Here is a 19100-nt window from a genome sequence, read left to right as displayed (position 1 = left end):
CTCAATTGACTGTAGACCCTGCCACATACCTCTTGTGTCTGAGCTGTTGAATTGAGAGACTACTTTGTCTCTATACTGACGCTTAGCTTGTTTGATTGCCTTGCGGAGGGAATAGCTACACTGTTTGTATTCGGTCATGTTTCCGGTCACCTTGCCCTGGTTAAAAGCAGTGGTTCGTGCTTTCAGTTTCACGCGAATGCTGCCATCAATCCACAGTTTCTAGTTTGGGAATGTTTTAATAGTTGCGTTGGGTACGACATTGCCAATGCACTTGCTATTGAACTCGCTCACCGAATCAGTGTATTCGTCAATGTTGTTGTTTGACGCAATGCGGAACATATCCAAATCCACATTGATCAATGCAATCTTGAAGCGTGGGATCAGATTGTTCAGATTGCTTCCTGTTTTAGTTTTGGACTATAGGCTGGAAGCAACAAAATGGATTTGTGGTAAGCTTTTCCGAAAGGAGGGCGGGGGAGGGCCTTATATGCGTTGTGAACAGAAGGACTAGAGTTCCTGTATGTTGTTATGATCACACCACATCTCGTTAATCATAAGGCATACCCCCATAGCCCCTCTTCTTACCAGAAAGATGTTTGTTTCTGTCGGCGCGATGCGTGAAGAAACCAGCTGGCTGTACCGACTCCGATAGCGAGGCTCGAGTGAGCCATGTTTCCGTGAAGCGAAGAACGCTACAGTCTCTGATGTCTTTCTGGAATGCTACCCTTGCTGGGATTTCATCAACCTTGTTATCAAGAGACTGGACATTGGCGAGTAGTATGCTCGGGAGCGGTGCGCGATGTGCCCGTCTCCGGAGCCTCACCAGAAGACCGCTTCATCTGCCCCTTTTTCGGCGTCATTGTATTGGATCGCCGGCTGGGATCCGATCCATTGTCCTGGGTGGTGGACAAAACACAGGATCCGCTTCTGGAAAGTCGTATTCCTGGTCGTTATGATGGTGAATTGACGTTACTCTTATATTCAGTAGTTCCTCCCGACTGTATGTAATAAAACCTAAGATTACCTGGGGTACCAATGTAATAAATAACACGGAAAAAAAACAAATACTGTATAGTTTCCTAGGAACGCGAATCGAGGCAGCCATCTCTGTCGGCGCAGGAAGTCATTTAATTGATTAGTTGTATGTATTATATTTACCAGTGGAATGTCACTGGATATATAACAACAATAGAAGCATCTGGTGGCATTGGTAGAGAGTCAGGCTGAGAATGGAGGGAAAGTACACTATAAGTGCGCTACTAAGCTGTGGGCCAGGTGTAAATGGTTAGGCAGCCTTACCTATTCTGTCAATAAATTGTAATCACAAAAGAAGCCATCCACCCTTGATGGGCTATCAGCAGGACAATAGGCTCTTTCCAAGCTGATTTCTATTTTTAGGGACTTGAGATCAAGAAGGAGGAGCGAGCACTGCGTGCTTATTCCAGTATGTTTGTCAAACAGGTGAGCAATCTTTTTTTCTGGTCATTTGGAACAGTGTAAACAACACAACAAACACAACAATAATTTCCCACCAAAATTGCATAAATTCTAACTAAAAAAGCTTTTAAAGTCTTTACCACAGCCAAGATTAAAAACAGTCGCATGCATTTGTGAATACAATTGCTTTAACCAACATGTTGAGGTTTATTTATAGTTTAATTATTCAAGGCTCCATTTGTTATTTTGTTTTATAACTAAAATTCTTGAATGAATGATTGATATACACTACATGACCACGACAAGACCAAATATCTCATTACAAAATCATGGGCATTAATATGGAGTTGGTCCAACCTTTGCTGCTATAACAGCCTCCACTCTTCTGAGAAGGCTTTCCACTAGATGTTGGAACATTACTGCGGGAACTTCAGGTAAAATAGCATAAGTGAGGTCAGGCACTGATGTTGGGATATTAGGCCTGCCTTGCAGTCGGCGTTCCAATTCATCCCAAAGGTGTTCAATGGGGTTGAGGTCAGGGCTCTGTGCAGGCCAGTCAAGTTCTTCCACACCGATCTTGACAAACCATTTCTGTATGGACCTCACTTTGTGCACAGTGGCATTGTCATGCTGAAACAGGAAAGGGCCTTCCCCAAACTGTTGCCACAAAGTTGGAAACACAGAATCGTCTAGAATGTCATTGTATGCAGTAGCTTTAAAATTTCCCTTCACTGGAATTAAGGGGCCTAGCCCGACCCATGAAAAAAAACAGACCATTAGCCCTAACCATGAAAAAAATCAGACCATTAATTCTCCTCCACCAAACTTTACAGTTGGCACTATGCATTGGGGCAGGTAGCATACTCCTGGCATCCGCCAAACCCAGATTCGTCCATCGGACTGCCAGATTGTAAAGCGTGATTCATCACTCCATAGAAAGTGTTTCCATTGCTCCATAGTTCAATGGCGGTGAGCTTTTCACCACTCCAGCCGACACTTGGCATTGAGCATGGGGATCTTAGGCTTGTGATCTTGCGACTGCTCGGCCATGGAAACCCATTTCATGAAGCTCCCAAATAACAGTTATTGTGCTGACATTGCTTCCAAAGGCAGTTTGGAACTCAGTGGTGAGGGTTGCAACCGAGGACAGATTATTTTTTACACGCTATGTACTTCAGCACTCGGCGGTCCCGTTCTGTGAGCTTGTGTGGCCTACCATTTCGCAGCTGAGTCGTTGTTGCTCCTAGACGTATCCACTTCACAATAACAGCACTTACAGTTGACTGAGGCAGTTGGAGAAGGGCAGAGATTTGACGAACTGACTTGTTGGAAAGGTGGCATCCTATCATAGTGCCATGTCCCTGAGCTTTTCAGTAAGGCCTTTCCACTGCCAATGTTTGTCTATGGAGATTGCATAGCTATGTGCTCTATTTGATACACCTGTTACAAGTGTGGCTGAAATAACCGAATCCACTCATTTGAAAGGTATCCACATACTTTTGTATAAATGGTTTATATTGAAGTAGCAATTGAAAGAGAACACTTAGGAGATTATTGGGAAATTATCAGACCAAAGGTGAGGACACAACAGCTCACCTGACACAAGACTAAAGTTTTACATTTCTAACTCAATATCTCAGACCTGATTTGCCCCAATGAAAAATGCACCAACCCCTTACAAATATGTCAATTTATTAGAATCCACATAATAATTCACACAAGATGAGCTGTCGTGAGAGGAGGGAGACTGCGTGTCTGTGATTCGACTTTGCATAGCAAATAGCAAATCAACCTTATAATAGGTAATGATTTATATATATATATATCCAATAGAAAGCAACATCTATTGATGAATTTGTTGCATTGTTGAATCGTCAGTTTCTCGAGCCAAAACATTTTGATGGCCTTCACAAGTTCATCTTTGTCTGTAGGCTTAGCAGAATTACAGATTGTTTTCAGTTGATTCAAAAAAAGGTAGATATATACTCCAGGCCTATTCAGCTGTAATTATGTCTCTATCCTTTAGAACCACACACTTACCAGGTGAAGAGTAGGCTGCTTGCTTGCCTCCAAGGCGATTGTGGCCTCTTTGAAGCGATAGAGAAAATCAGCAAGATCCCCAAGTATTCTTCCACAATAGCTGGCCTTCTCTTACCTGCAGTTTTGCGCTGGGAACTGTGTCACTCTGTTTTGAATAGCATCCTCTCCGCGAGCACCCACTCTTTGTTTATGTAATATACTGTAAGGCACAAGTATCCTGTTATTCGAAAATCGTCAGTCCACATGTCAAGTGTTATTGCACCATTACCCAAGCTCTCTCTCAACTCCGGACCACCCGCCAGGACTCTATAGTGCGAGAGGAGAGAGACTCGGACTGAAACATTCACACCTCCAATAATTTACAAAAGGATCATCTAATAGCTCTGCTAGGTCTGAACATCCGCCAATTTGTTCCACAGTTTAGGCTACCGATAGATGCTGCGGTCAGTCATCTGAGTGAGGATAGGAGCGAGAGCAGTTTTTAACCGTCTGAATGAATGATTATGGAATGGTACCGAATAGATAGAGACAATAGAAATAAGCATCAGCATTTCCCTCACTCAGACAAAAACAAATGTGCAAAAGTAGCCCAATTAGCAGGAGGGATGAGGGCATCTTCTTGTCGCACACAGTGCTGAAGTTTATAATGGCTGTCAGTCAAAACCCATACAGCACTGTGAACCGGAGAATGGGCTACAATTACAATAATTGAAAATAAAGGCCAGGATATAATATCAGCAAGAGAATGGAGAATGGAACGAGTCACATTTTGAATTGAAACGACCAGATTTAATTGAAACTACCAAATGTCCTTAACCATCCGAATATTTCAATGAAATATATCAACCCACCAGTTTTATCATTAGAATGTGATACAAAACAGGGCAACGGTGTGCTTTAGGACAATGCGAAGGCCTCCGAGCGGTCGGGGAGGCTGTTTGGAGGGTTTATCGACTGGATAAACCCTATACACTACTATTCAAAAGTTTGGAGACACCTACTCACTCAAGGGTTTTTCTTTACTTGACTATTTTCTACATTGTATAATAATAATGAAGACATCACAACTATGAAATAGCACATATGGAATCAGGTAGTGACAAAAAAGTATTAAACAAATGAAGATATATTTTATATTTGAGATTTTTGAAAGTAGCCACCCTTTGCCTTGATGACAGCTTTGCTCACTCTTGGCATTCTCTCAACCTGCTTCACCCGTAATGCTTTTCCAACAGTCTTGAAGGAGTTCCCACATATGCTGAGCACTTGTTGACTGCTTTTCCTTCACTCTGTGGTCCAACTCATTCCTAACCATCTCAATTGAGTTGAGGTTGGGTGATTGTGGAGGCCAAGTCATTTGATGCAGCACTCCATCACTCTCCTTCTTCGTCAAATAATCCTTACACAGCCTGGAGGTGTGTTGGGTCATTGTCCTGTTGAAAAACAAATGATAGGCCCACTAAGCGCAAACCAGATGGGATGGCGTATCCCTGCGAATGCTGTGGTAGCCATACTGGTTAAGTGTGCCTTGAATTCTAAATAAATCAAAGACAGTGTCACCAGCAAAACACCATTACACCTCCTCCTCCATGCTTCACGGTGGGAACCACACATGTGGAGATCATCCGCTCACCTACTCTGCATCTCACAAAGAGACGGCGGTTGGAACCAAAAATGTCAAATTTGCACCCATTAAACCAAAGGACAGATATCCACCGGTCTATTGTCCATTGCTAATGTTTCTTGGCCCAAGCAAGTCTCTTCTTCTTATTGGTGTCCTTTAGTAGTGGTTTCTTTGCAGAAATTCGACCATGAAGACCTGATTCACACAGTCTCCTTTGAACAGTTGATGTTGAGATGTGTCTGTTACTTGAACTCTGTGAAGCATTTATTTGGGCTGCAATTTCCGAGGCTGGTAACTAATGACCTTATCCTCTGCATCAGAGGTAACTCTGGGTCTTCCTTTCCTGTGACGGTCCTCATGAGAGCCAGTTTCATCATAGTGCTGATGGTTTTTGTGACTGCACTTGTAGAAACTTTAAAAGTTCTTGAATGTTCCGTATTGACTGACCTTCATGTCTTAAAGTAGTGATGGACTGTCGTTTCCCTTTGCTTATTTGAGCTGTTCTTGTCATATTATGGTATTTTACCAAATAGGGCAATCTTCTGTATACCACCCCTACCTTGTCACAACACAATGGATTGTCTCAAACACTTTAGAAGGATAGAAATTCCACAAATTAACTTTTAACAAGGCACACCTTTTAAATGAAATGCATTCCAGGTGACTACCTCATGAAGCTGATTAAGAGAATGCCAATAGTATGCAAAGCTGTCATCAAGGCAAAGGGTCGCTACTTTTATTTTTTTTTATTTTTGAAGAAAATATATCTTGATTTGTTTAACACTATTTTTGGTTACTGCATGATTCCATATGTGTTATTTCATAGTTTTGATGTCTTCACTATTATTCTACAATGTAGAAAATAGTAAAAAAAGGCTGAATTAAAGAATTTAAGAAAGCAGAGAAACAAGTTGCTCATTAAAGTGTTTGTTTAAACACCGTCCACACTTGACTGGCTAAACTAAACTAGAACATTGAGTGAGGGCAATTAAATGGACCATTGCACTTCAACTGTGTTCCCTTGTACAACGTTGATGCCGCTAACTGCTCTTCAGACTAGTTTTGTCATTCTGCACAACCAGTTTTCATCTGATATTGTGGCCAAGTTAACACATGGTTAATTACAGATACTAACAGATTTCTATAATGGCACTAATTAGTATTGAAATGGAAAGGCCATCTTTTTCAAATTGGAAAGGTCTGTCAGATTGTATAGCTCCCTTTATTGTGAAGTTGAACCAAAATGTTTTTGATAATGTTTGTTGGATGATTTTATATCATTGTGTCTCATTGACAATAGCACTATATTGTTTTTACTTCAGAAACAGATGTTAATTTCTGCTGAAGAATGAAGTCATGCACATTGAATGACTGTGTGTGTCTTCCTATCTGAAAGGCCCCTGTCTGTCTGTCTATTTGATTGGTTGCCTGAGTCATCAACAATGCTTTTTTCCCCTCTGTATCATTCCTTTGTGGCGTGAGGCAGCAGTGTTTGCTTACAGTTTTGAACTGTGTGTTGTGTTCACTCTATTGTACAAGCCTTGAGTCATTGTAAATATAATTCTTGGCCCAAGGCACTAGTCAACAACATACTCAGTTAAAATGTATACCCCCAATGGTCTTTAATTAGAATGCAGAGCCATGCATTTAGAATACATCATTTATAACTCTATTATAGGGGGGAATTGTTTGATTGCCTCGAGCATGGCACTCTGTATTCTGGTGTAAATGTTCCCAGCTATGGGGCCGACAGATATGTTCACCTGGCTGCTCTTGAACAAAGCCCTGAATGACGATCCGTCTGCAACCCCGAGAGTTAGTTTCAATCCAGTGAGTCGCCAAATGCTACATTACTTTCTACTGAGGGGATTTAACCTCAGCTCAGCTCCCCTGCCAACCTTGATCCTTGTGCAGTATGATTTTTCAAGATAACATGGAGACCTTGCGAAAATGACTAGAAGACCACCCTCCTATCTTCCAAAATGAGCGGCATTCAAAGTTAAAAGCTGACATTTTAGCCCTCAGGAAAGGCTGTTGAAAGGCCAGCTTAGGGAGTTGAGGGCTAAAGGCAAACTTCACTGCTCTAGCATGCATGCTATAGACATTTCAGTTTGTTATCCAAGTGCCGTGGGAGAGGGAGGGACAGAGAGAGAAAGAAAGATAAAGAAAGAGCTCATTGTCTTGGGCAGTTTGCATGTGAATCAGCAGATTCTTTGATCAGGCCGTCGTTGCATCCTGAGAGAAATCATCACTGTGAACCAGTCCATTTGGAACCCAGATACTTAACTCATTATGTGAAGTGTTATGCAAACTGCTCTTTACTGCTTTAAAGCTCTGAGAGCGCCGAGATGGGAATACATACAGAATAGCTTTAGAGAATGTTAAGAATCTACAGTACCAACCTTGACAAATAGATAAATATATGGAATTAGAGTAAAACATTATTTGCTAGCCACTGCCCATACTTGGCATATGATGTTTTCAAGTCATTTGACTGAGCTGAGCTGAACGATGCTTCTCCCTTTTATAGCGGTCAGGGCTGTGGTGTGGGATTGAAGAGGGAGGACGAGATGAGATGTGAGAACAGTGGAATTATCATGGGCGGTCACACGGACGTTTGGATGAATAATTGTCTTTGGGTAATTCTCTAATGAAGAAGTGAAATGGCCAACACAGCACTGGAGCCCTGAGGAATGTATGAGCCTACCCATCCTCTGAGGCGATATGACTCTGGAGGAAGTGATGACGGCAAATCGTACTTCCGTCCATGCCCTCTTGAAAGAAAGATGTGTTTGAGGAAGAACCGTCATTGTAGCTGAAAAACACGACTTCTGCTGAGGGCAATAAATGATTACAAAGAATATACGGTGCATCTATTCAGGCCAGCACTAGTCTACGGTAAAAGCTAAGCAGCATTAGTATGTTTTAATATGCTGCTCTGCATTGGCATGCACAATTCTTATGGTAAAGTAATGCATGTCTGGCTGTGGTCTAAGTAGAGAGAGACAATCGTCAAATGTCAGTGTGTGTGTGTGTGTGTGTGTGTCTGTGTGTGTGTGTGTGTGTGTGTGTGTGTGTGTGTGTGTGTGTGTGTGTGTGTGTGTGTGTGTGTGTGTGTGTGTGTGTGTGTGTGTGTGTGTGTGTGTGTGTGCGCAAAGGTACGTGCATGCCTGCATATACAGTTAAAGTCGGAAGTTTACATACTGTACAGTAAAGTTGCTGTCATTAAAACTAGTTTTTCAACCACACCACAAATTTCTTATGAACAAACTATAGTTTTGGCAAGTCGGTTAGGACATCTACTTTGTGCATGACACAAGTCATTTTTCCAACAATTGTTTACAGACAGATTATTTCACTTATAATTCACTGTATCATAATTCCAGTGGGTTCATCTCCTAGAGATAACGTACTTTGGTGCGAAAAGGGCAAATCAATTCCAGAACAACAGCAAAGGACCGTGTGAAGATGCTGGAGGAAACGGGTACAAAAGTATCTATATCCACAGTAAAACGAGTCCTAGACTGGTGCACTTCACAAAATAGATGGCATCATGAGGATGGAAAATTATGTGAATATATTGACGCAACATCTGAAGACATCAGTCAGGAAGTTAAAGCTTGGTCACAAATGGGTCTGCCAAATGGACAATGACCCCAAGCATACTTCCAAAGTTGTGGCAAAATGACTTAAGGACAACAAAGTCAAGGTATTGGCGTGGCTATCACAAAGCCCTGACGTCAATCCTATAGAACATTTGTGGGCAGAACTGAAAAGCGTGTGCGAGCAAGGAGGCCTACAAACCTGACTCAGTTACACCTGCTCTGTCAGGAGGAATGGTCCAAAATTCACCCAACTTATTGTGGGAAGCTTGTGAAAGGCTACCCAAAATGTTTGACCCAAGTTAAACAATTTAAAGGCAATTCTACCAAATACCAATTGAGTTGTATGTAAACTTCTGACCCACTGGGAATGTGATGAAAGAAATAATATCTGAAATAATTAATTCTCGCTACTATTATTCTGACATTTCACATTCTTAAAATAAAGTGGTGATCCAAACTGACCTAAGACATTAAATTTTACTAGGATTAAATGTCAGCAATTGTGAATAACTGAGTTTAAATGTATTTGGCTAAGGTGTATGTAAACTAACGACTTTAACTGTATATATAAACTCAGCAAAAAAATAAACATCCTCTCACTGTCAAAATCAAAAGTAACAGTCAATATCTGGTGTGGCCACCAGCTGCATTAAGTACTGCAGTGCATCTCCTCCTCATGGACTGTACCAGATTTGCCAGTTCTTGCTGTGAGATGTTACCCCACTCTTCCACCAAGGCACCTGCAAGTTCCTGGACATATATGGGGGGCTTGCCCTAGCCCTCACCCTCCGATCCAACAGGTCCCAGACGTGCTCAATGGGATTGAGATCTGTGCTCTTCGCTGGCCATGGCAGAACACTGACATTCCTGTCTTGCAGGAAATCACACACAGAACGAGCAGTATGGCTGGTGGCATTGTCATGCTGGAGGGTCATGTCAGGATGAGCCTGCATGAATGGTACCACATGAGGGAGGAGAATGTCTTCCCTGTAACGCATAGCGTTGAGATTTCCTTCAAAGCCAACAAGCTCAGTCCGATGATGCTGTGACACACCTTCCCAGACCATGACGGACCCTCCACCTCCAAATTGATCCCACTCCAGAGTACAGGCCTCAGTGTAACGCTCATTCCTTCAACGATAAACGCAAATCCAACCATCACACTTGGTGAGACAAAACCGCGACTCATCAGTGAAAAGCACTTTTTGCCAGTCCTGTCTGGTCCAGCGATGGTGGGTTTGTGCCCATATACAATGTTGTTGCCGGTGATGTCTGGTGAGGAACTGCCTTACAACAGGCCTACAAGCCCTCAGTCCAGCCTCTCTCAGCCTTTTGCGAACAGTCTGAGCACTGATGGAGGGATTGTGCATTCCTGGTGTAACTCGGGCAGTTGTTGTTGCCATCTTGTACTTGTCCCGCAGGTGTGATGTTTGAATGTACTGATCTTGTGCCGGTGTTGTTACACGTGGTCTGCCGCTGCGAGGATGATCAGCTGTCCGTCCTGTCTCCCTGTAGCGCTGTCTTAGGCGTCTAACAGTACGGACATTGCAATTTATTGCCCTGGCCACATCTGCAGTCCTCATGCCTCCTTGCAGCATGCCTAAGGTATGTTCACACAGATGAGCAGGGACCCTGGGCAGCTTTCTTTTGGATTTTTTCTGAGTCAGTAGAAAGGCCTCTTTAGTGTCCTACGTTTTCATAACTGTGACCTTAATTGCCTACCTTCAGTAAGCTGTTCGTGTCTTAACGACCGTTCCACAGGTGAATGTTCATTAATTGTTTATGGTTCATTGAACAAGCATAGAAAACAGTGTTTAAACCCTTTACAATGAAGATATGTGAAGTTACTTAGATTTTGAAGATTTATCTTTGAAAGACAGGGTCCTGAAAAGGGGACGTTTCTTTTTTTGCTGAGTTTATATTTGTGTGTGTGTGTGTGTTTGTGTGAATGCGCATGAGTGTCCGTGTGTGTGTGTCAGTGCTTGGGGATGTCGGCCTGTGAACTCCCCTGCTGAAGCTAATCCGGCCTAATCGGCCACATCTCAGACACTACAACAATGAACACAGCCGCTAGAGTCCTATTCAGGGACCTACCCTCTCTCTGGTGCTGTAAATAAGAGCCATAACCTCCATTTTAATGGTTCGACCTGGACACTCTTGTAGTGGTCCTTTTGTGGTCACTTCATTACAGACACATAGTGCCTCTCGATCTGCCCAGCCTCGGTGTCTGTCTGGCTGTGCTGCCTGCTTGGCTGGCTGGCTGTGGGACCCTTTCATATAGCTTCCCAATCTACCCCAATACATGTGGACTAAACGGCTAAACTAACACAGACATACTTTATACATATGTACATATGTCTGAAATGGTTTCCTGTTCCCTTTATAGTGCATCCCTTGACCAGAGACCAGGGCTCTGGTGAAAAGAAGTGCACTATATAGGAAATAGGGTGCAATTTCGAATGCACACCAAATATACAGAAACAAACATATAAACGCAACATGAAACAATTTTAACGATTTTACTGAGTTACAGTTCATATAAGGAAATCAGTCAATTGAAATAAATTCATTAGAGCCTAATCTATGGATTTCAAATGAGTGGGCAGGGGCACAGCCAAGGGTGGGCCTGGCTCCCCAGTGGGTGAGCCTATGCCCTCCACTGGGCATTTTTACTTGGATTAAATGTTAGGAATTGTGAAAACTGAGTTTAAATGTATTTGGCCAAGGAGAATGTAAATTTCCGACTTCAACTGTACTGCCAAATTCTCAAAAACTACGTTGGATGCGGCTTATTGTAGAGAAATAAACATTAAACTCTCTGGCAACAGCTCTGGTGGACATTCCTGCAGTCAGCATGCCAATTGCATGCTCCCTAAAAACTTGAGACATCTGTGTCATTGTGTTGTGTGACAAAACTGCACATTTTTAGAGTGGCCTTTTATTGTCCCCCGCACAAGGTGCACCTGTGTAATGGTCCTGCTGTTTAATCAGATTCTTGATATGCCACACCTGTCAGGTGGATGGATTATCTTGGCAAAGGACATCAACAGGGATGTAAACCAATTTGTGCACAACATTTGAAAGAAATAAGATTTTTGTGTGCATGGAACATTTTTGGGATCTTTTATTTCAGCTCATGAGACCAACATGTTGTTTATATATTTTTGTTCAGTATACATTAACTGATAAGCTAACACAAACATACAGTACGTACAACAGTGTCTCTGAAATGTTTGTGGGAGAAAATATCTTAAAACCCTATGTACTGTAATGCATTCCGACTTCATTTGACCGAAGGCGATGTTTCAGCAAGCGACCTACTTCCGAATTGGATATGATTAAGCAGACAGTAGTTTGCACAAACTGTTTGAGTATTCTTGATTGAGCATTTTGATTGAGCATTTTGATTGAGCATTTTGATTTCCCAATTACCCAAAGGTAACTTATGCAAGGTTACATCATCTTTAGATCATTTTTTATGAAGTTGTATTTGATCTACAAATACTTAGATGCACAGCTGTGATCATCATTATAGTAGATGAATATGACTGTGGATTAATGTTTTTGCTAATGCAACCATGCCTCACAGGGGCAGACCATAGAGCATGTGAACAAGCTTCATAATCATCAGCGATGAGAGGGGAAAAAACAACATTTTGAAAAATATTTTCTCCCATTGGTCCATTTGCTGAAACAAAAGGATTTCAATCCCTCCATGCTCCTCTGTGTTCGTTCCCTTTGATGCCTTATATTTACAAGGAAATCATTTCTGACGACTGCACACCAGTCAGCTCCAATAACTCAACAATACGTGCTCAGTGCAGCCTAGCTACTGCCTGAACTGAGCATGCCCAGTGCCCACTAGTGTGGGGTTCTGCTGCTTGGTAGAAGGGTGCAGAAAGACTTGGCAGCTGCCTGTGTAGTCTGGAAATGGAATGATGTCCCACTGTGTTTGGTTGGTACACTCCCCACCTACTGTGTGAAACTCCACTTTCTATGTAACAGTTCTGAAGGGGCTCAGGAGAGACGTCCATAGCTGGGCTCCCTGTTGTTTTATTTCGCTGGGTTTTGTTTTATGTGATTGAGGTCAGAGAGAATCCCAGCTAGAGCCCCATCGTTCTGTTGACCTTTTTGAAAGTTAACGTTTCTCTTTCTCTGTAAATGGCCATGGCCTCCTCCATTTCTCCCTGGCTCATGTTAGTGATGCTTGGTATTGTTGGGAGATGGGTTGTGGGGAGATTAAATGGTCCTGAGGCACTTTTAGCCTTCGTAGTGTATACATCACTGACTGTGGCCCTGTGGATCAGAATTAGCTCTCTGTTCCTAGTTTTCCTCTCCCTCTCTCGCTGGCTCTCTCTCTCGCTCTCATAACACATCTCTCCTTTTCTCTCACATCTCTCTCTCTCTCTCTCACACGTGATCTCAGCCGTTAATATAATTGATTCTCGGTCTTTGAGAGCTGACAAACTGAAAGGCTTGATTGCGGACAGCTGTGATGGATGGAGGTTGAACAGTTGCTGGTAGGTGTTTACACTGTACAGGGAGAGCACGGCCTTTACACCAGTGTGTGTCTCTTGCTCTCTCGCTTTGTTGCCGATAAGAATTGGGTGGGGTGGGGGTGATAGTGGTGGGGGTGGTGAAGATAGTGGTGGGGATGACAGGGGTCTCTGACAGCCACCTACAGTAGCTAGCCTCAGGCGACCACACTGGAGAACCACAGCTTGCATCACCAGAGGATAATGCTGTATGAACACACTCATTCTCCAAGAGTAGGGACTCAGTACTAGTCTGTAACATTCTTTGGCAAATTATTTCATTCATAACTTGTGGGTGTAGAAAACATCCTTGTTTTGGATTTTAATATATCTTATTATTAAAATGTTTTTTTAACGCTAGGCCATGTGCTATTGGAACAGATGGAGAGAACTTACGTTTGTTTGGCAAATCTGTCATACATGTTTGTTACCTTTAAAAAAAATAATAATAATTCTCCCCAATTTCGATCTTGTCTCATCGCTGAAACTCCCCAACGGGCTCGGGAAAGGCGAAGGTGGAGTCATGCGTCCTCCGAGAAATGACCTGCCTAACCGTGCTCTTAACCCCTGCAAGCCGGCTGCACCCATGTGTCACAGGAAACACTGTTCAACTGGCACCTGGGTCAGCCTGCATGCACACGGCCCGCCAAAAGGAGTCGCTAGAGCGCGATGAGCCATGTAAAGCCCCCTGCCAAACCCTCAGCTAACCCGGACGATGCTGGGCCAATTGTGCACGGCCTATGGGGCTCCTGGCCACGGCTGGTTGTGGACAATGCAAATGTCACGTGTCACTTTGTTTTTCTGCTCTGTAAGTGTATCTCAATGCAATGTAGCCTAAGTGTCAGTTGTAAGTGAGAACTTGTTCTCAACTGGCCTACCTGGTTAAATAAAGATGAAATAAAAATACATTTAAAAAAGGTCAACATTCACAAGGCCGCTGGGCCAGACGGATTACCAGGACGTGTACTGCGAGCATGCGCTGACCAACTGGCAAGTGTCTTCACTGACATTTTCAACCTCTCCCTGTCTGAGTCTGTAAAACCAACATGTTTTAAGCAGACCACCATAGTCCCTGTGCCCAGGAACACTAAGGTAAGCTGCCTAAACGACTACCGACCCGTAGCAGTCACGTCTGTAGCCATGAAATGCTTTGAAAGGCTGGTCATGGCTCATCAACACCATCATCCCACAAACCCTAGACCCACTCCAATTTACATACCACTCCAGCAGATCCACAGATGATGCAATCTCTATTACACTCCACACTGCTCTTTCCCATCTGGACAAAAGGAACACCTATGTGAGAATGCTTTTCATTGACTACAGCTCAGCGTTCAACACCATAGTGCCCTCAAAGGTCATCACTAAGCTAAGGACCCTGGGACTAAACACCTCCCTCTGCAACTGGATCCTGGACTTCCTGACGGGCCGCCCCCAGGTGGTAAGGGTAGGTAACAACACATTCGCCATGCTGATCCTCAACACAGGGGCCCCTCATTGGTGCGTGCTCAGTCCCCTCCTGTACTCCCTGTTCATCCATGACTGCACGGCCAGGCACGACTCCAAAACCATCATTAAATTTGCAGATGACACAACAGTACATGAGACAGCCTATAAGGAGGAGGTCAGAGACCTGGCCGTGTGGTGCCAGGACAAAAACCTCTCCCTCAACATGATCAATACAACGGAGATGATTGTGGACTACAGGAAAAGGAGGACCGAGCACGCCCCCATTCTCTTCGACGGGACTGCAGTAGAGCAGGTTGAGAGCTTCAAGTTCCTTGGTGTCCACATCACCAACAAACTAACATGGTCCAAGCACACCAAGACAGTCATGCAGAGGGCACGACAAAACCTATTCCCCCTCAGGAGACTGAAATGATTTGGCATGGGTCCTCAGATCCTCAAAAGGTTCTACAGCCGCACCATCGAGAGCATGGTTGCATCACTGCCTGGTATGTCAACTGCCCGGCCCCTTGATTCCAAGGCACTACAGAGGGTAGTGCAAACGGCCCAGTTTATTATTTATTTTTATTTTTATTTAACCTTTATTTAACTAGGCAAGTCAGTTAAGAACAAATTCTTATTTACAATGACGGCCTACCAAAAGGCAAAAGACCTCCTGCGGGGCCGGGGGCTGGGATTTAAAAATATATATTTAAAAAAATAACATAAATATAGGACAAAACACACATCATGGCAAGAGGAACACATGATAACACAGCATGGTAGCAACTCAACATGGTAGCAGCACAAAACATGGTATAAACATTATTGGGCACAGACAACAGCACAAAGGGCAAGAAGGTAGAGACAACAATACATCACGCAAAGCAGCCACAACTGTCAGTAAGAGTGTCCATGATTGAGTCCAAGATTGAGGCCCCAGTACATCACTGGGGCCAAGCTTCCTGCCATCCAGGACCTCTATACCAGGCGGTGTCAGAAGAAGGCCTCAAAATTGTCAAAGACTCCAGCCACCCCAGTCATAGACTGTTCTCTCTACTTCCGCATGGCAAGCGGTACCGGAGCGCCAAGTCTAGGTCCAGGAGGCTTCTAAACAGCTTCTACCCCCAAACCATAAGACTCTCCTGAACATCTAGTCAAATTGTTACCCAGACTATTTGCAGTGCCCCACTCTCACCCCCTCTTTACACCACTGCTACTCTCTGTTGTCATCTATGCATGGTCACTTTAATAACTCTACCTACAGTACATGTACATACTACCTCAAATAACTGGTTTCCCCACACATTGACTCTGTATCGGTACCCCCCTGTATATAGTCTTGCTATTGTTATTTCACTGCTGCTCTTTAATTACTTGTTACTTTTATTTCTTATTCTTATCTCTATTTTTTTTAAACTGCATTGTTGGTTAGGAGCTTGTAAGTAAGCATTTCACTGCAAGGTCTACACCTGTTGTATTTGGCACATGTGACTATTACAATTTGATTTGATTTGAACATACTGTAGTATTAAACATCAATATAGCTACAGACAATAAGCCAAACTCATGGCATTTAAAAGAAAGAGAGAACAGAGATGCCTAATGCAGAAATTGCATTATACCACAACACCACTTAGAGGAATTACCACCACAACTGCTATGTCAATCTACCATGAAAATGAAACAACACAAAGACATGCATACAGCAGTCATCTGAAAAGTTAGGTTGAAGATTGCAGTATAATACACAATGAGTGATCATTTTGTTTAGCACTGTATTTCTACGCTTGTGTCTGTCTCAAATGGCACCCTATTTCCTATATAGTGCACTACTTTTGACCAGAGCCCTATGAGGGCATGGAATAAGGTGCCATTTGGGACGCAGAAGCCTTTTAGCCATCCAGTTCTGTTCTGTATTCATCCATGTGTTTCCCATGGTCCTCTGCAGGGAGTTTGGCTGGAGAGACCCAGAGCTGCCTGAGGTAATCCAGATGCTGCAGCACCAGTTCCCCTCGGTCCAGTCCAACGCTGCAGCCTACCTCCAACACCTGTGCTTCGGAGACAACAAGATCAAGTCTGAGGTAACCATGCACCGGTTGGGTCCGGATCCATACAGTTTCTACTGCTGTGTGCTAGCTGGGACACCTGCATCCACTGCTTATACATTATGAAATGTATAGGCCCCATGAAGTTGTAAAATCAGTGGCTAACGGGGAGATGGAGGGATGGGGAGTCGGAGGGATGGGGAGTCGGAGGGATGGGGAGATGGAGGGATAAGTTGCAGGTCAGATGCCCTCTGGGAAGGATTGGAAGAAAGTCATTAGGTCAGCTGATGGCTTCCCCTGGAACACTGCTGACGCTCATCCCATTGCCTCACTCAGACTATGAGATACATCACACAGGCAACATGGGCAGACCCACACACACATATCCGTGATTGCACACATACACACCCCATAGGCATGCACACACACAGGCACACCCACACACTATGTATAGTACTGAGTACTGCAACGCAATCCACGTTAGCTGTGTGTGTCATGATGGTCCCTTCTCGCCTAGCGGTTGTAACATCTGCTTCCAACTCACACTCTCAAACACGTAGATCCCCTGAACGCAGCTCACTCTCCAGATCCCAATCACCTGAATTCTAATCACCTGATCACACATAGGTATGTCATTATCACACACTATGTAGTTCAGTTTTTGCACCCTGTCACTGTGAGGTATTGTTGGTTTGTGACACACTTCTTTCGGAGCGATGTTTTTCGCGTGATTTACTCCTCCTGTGTATGATAGTTTTTGCCTGCCCCACTAACGGCGCCTTTTGCCTATTCCCTGCCTATACTTTAGCCTATCGGATTTCCTGTTATCTACCTATTGCCTGATCTCCCGGACGACGTTACTAGCCTTTTCCCTGCCTGTACTGTTGCCTTTTTGGACCCCCTGTGTATGACCTTCTGCCTGCCCCTGGACCCAGCTGCCTGCCTCCTGTGGTCCTTTACAATAAACACCTGCTGCGCCCTACGCTTGAAATCAGCTCTCTGTCTCCCCTCGTATTCTTTACAACGGTGTCTTGGTTATTTTTGGACCAGGAGGCTGTGTGAAGGGAATGACGACTAACTGGGTGCTTTATTTTGATAACAGCAGAGCGAGGGAGATGAGTCTAGTAAGTGTTTTCATAAACAGTAGGGAACATACATACAGTTGAAGTGGGAAGTTTACATACACCTTAGCCAAATACATTTAAACTCAGCTTTTCACAATTCCTGACATTTAATTTAATTCATTAAAAAAATTCCCTGTCTTAGGACATTTAGGATCACCACTTTATTTTAAGAATGTGAAAAGTCAGAATAATAGTAGAGAATGATTTATTTAATATTTTATTTATTTCATCACATTCCTAGTGGGTCAGAAGTTTACATACACTCAATTAGTATTTGGTAGCATTGCCGTTAAATTGTTTAACTTGGGTCAAACGTTTCGGGTAGCAACCCACTAGCTTCCCACAATAAGTTGGGTGAATTTTGGCCCATTCCTCCTGACAGAGCTTTGGAAGTATGCTTGGGGTCATTGTCCATTTGGAAGACCCATTTGCGACCAAGTTTTAACTTCCTGACTGATGTCTTCAGATGCTTCAATATATCCACATCATTTTTCTACCTCATGATGCCATCTATTTTGTGAAGTGCACCAGTCCCTCCTGCAGCAAAGCACCCCCACAACATGATGCTGCCACCCCCGTGCTTCACGGTTGGGATGGTGTTCTTCGGCTTGCAAGCCTCCCCATTTTTCCTCCAAACATAACGATGGCCAAACAGTTCTATTTTTGTTTAATCCGACCAGAGGACATTTCTCAAAAAAGTACGATCTTTGTCCCCCATCTTTGTTCCCATGCAGTTGCAAACCGTAGTCTGGCTTTTTTGTGGGGATTTTATTTGGAGCAGTGGCTTCTTCCTTGCTGAGCGGCCTTTCAGGTTATGTCAGCATCTTCACAGGGTCCTTTGCTGTTGTTCTGGGATTGATTTGCAGTCTTCGCAATAAAGTACATTAATCTCTAGGAGACAGAATGCGTCTCCTTCCTGAGAGGTATGACGGCTGCGTGGTCCCATGGTGTATATACTTGCGTACTATTGTTTGTACAGATGAACGTGGTATCTTCAGGCGTTTGGAAATTGCACCCAAGAATGAACAAGACTTGTGGAGGTCTATAATTATTTTTCTGATGTCTTGGCTGATTTCTTTTGATTTTCCCATGATGTCAAGCCAAGAGGCACAGAGTTTGAAGGTAGTCCTTGAAATACATCCGCAGGTACACCTCCAATTAACTCAAATGATGTCAATTAGCCTATCAGAAGCTTCTAAAGCCATGACATCATTTTCTGTAATTTTCCAAGCTGTTTAAAG

The 19100-nt window shown here is 43.5% G+C and overlaps 1 protein-coding gene across 7 annotated transcripts in view; it reads left to right on the top strand.

Annotated features, from left to right (window-relative positions):
• The window catches only part of LOC112260513 (catenin delta-2), a 138477-nt gene that overhangs the window by 98462 nt on the left and 20915 nt on the right, over positions 1-19100 (top strand). For all 7 annotated transcript variants that reach the window (XM_024435681.2, XM_024435684.2, XM_024435685.2 and 4 more), the window contains one exon: positions 16639-16771. In XM_024435681.2, the coding sequence (XP_024291449.1) occupies positions 16639-16771 (133 nt within the window). The remainder of the gene's footprint in view (positions 1-16638; positions 16772-19100) is intronic.

This window comes from Oncorhynchus tshawytscha, linkage group LG10 (assembly GCF_018296145.1).
Source record: "Oncorhynchus tshawytscha isolate Ot180627B linkage group LG10, Otsh_v2.0, whole genome shotgun sequence".
Lineage (NCBI taxonomy): Eukaryota > Metazoa > Chordata > Actinopteri > Salmoniformes > Salmonidae > Oncorhynchus > Oncorhynchus tshawytscha.
The sequence above is the reverse complement of the archived record's forward strand: the minus strand, read 5'-3'. Positions and strand labels throughout refer to the sequence as shown.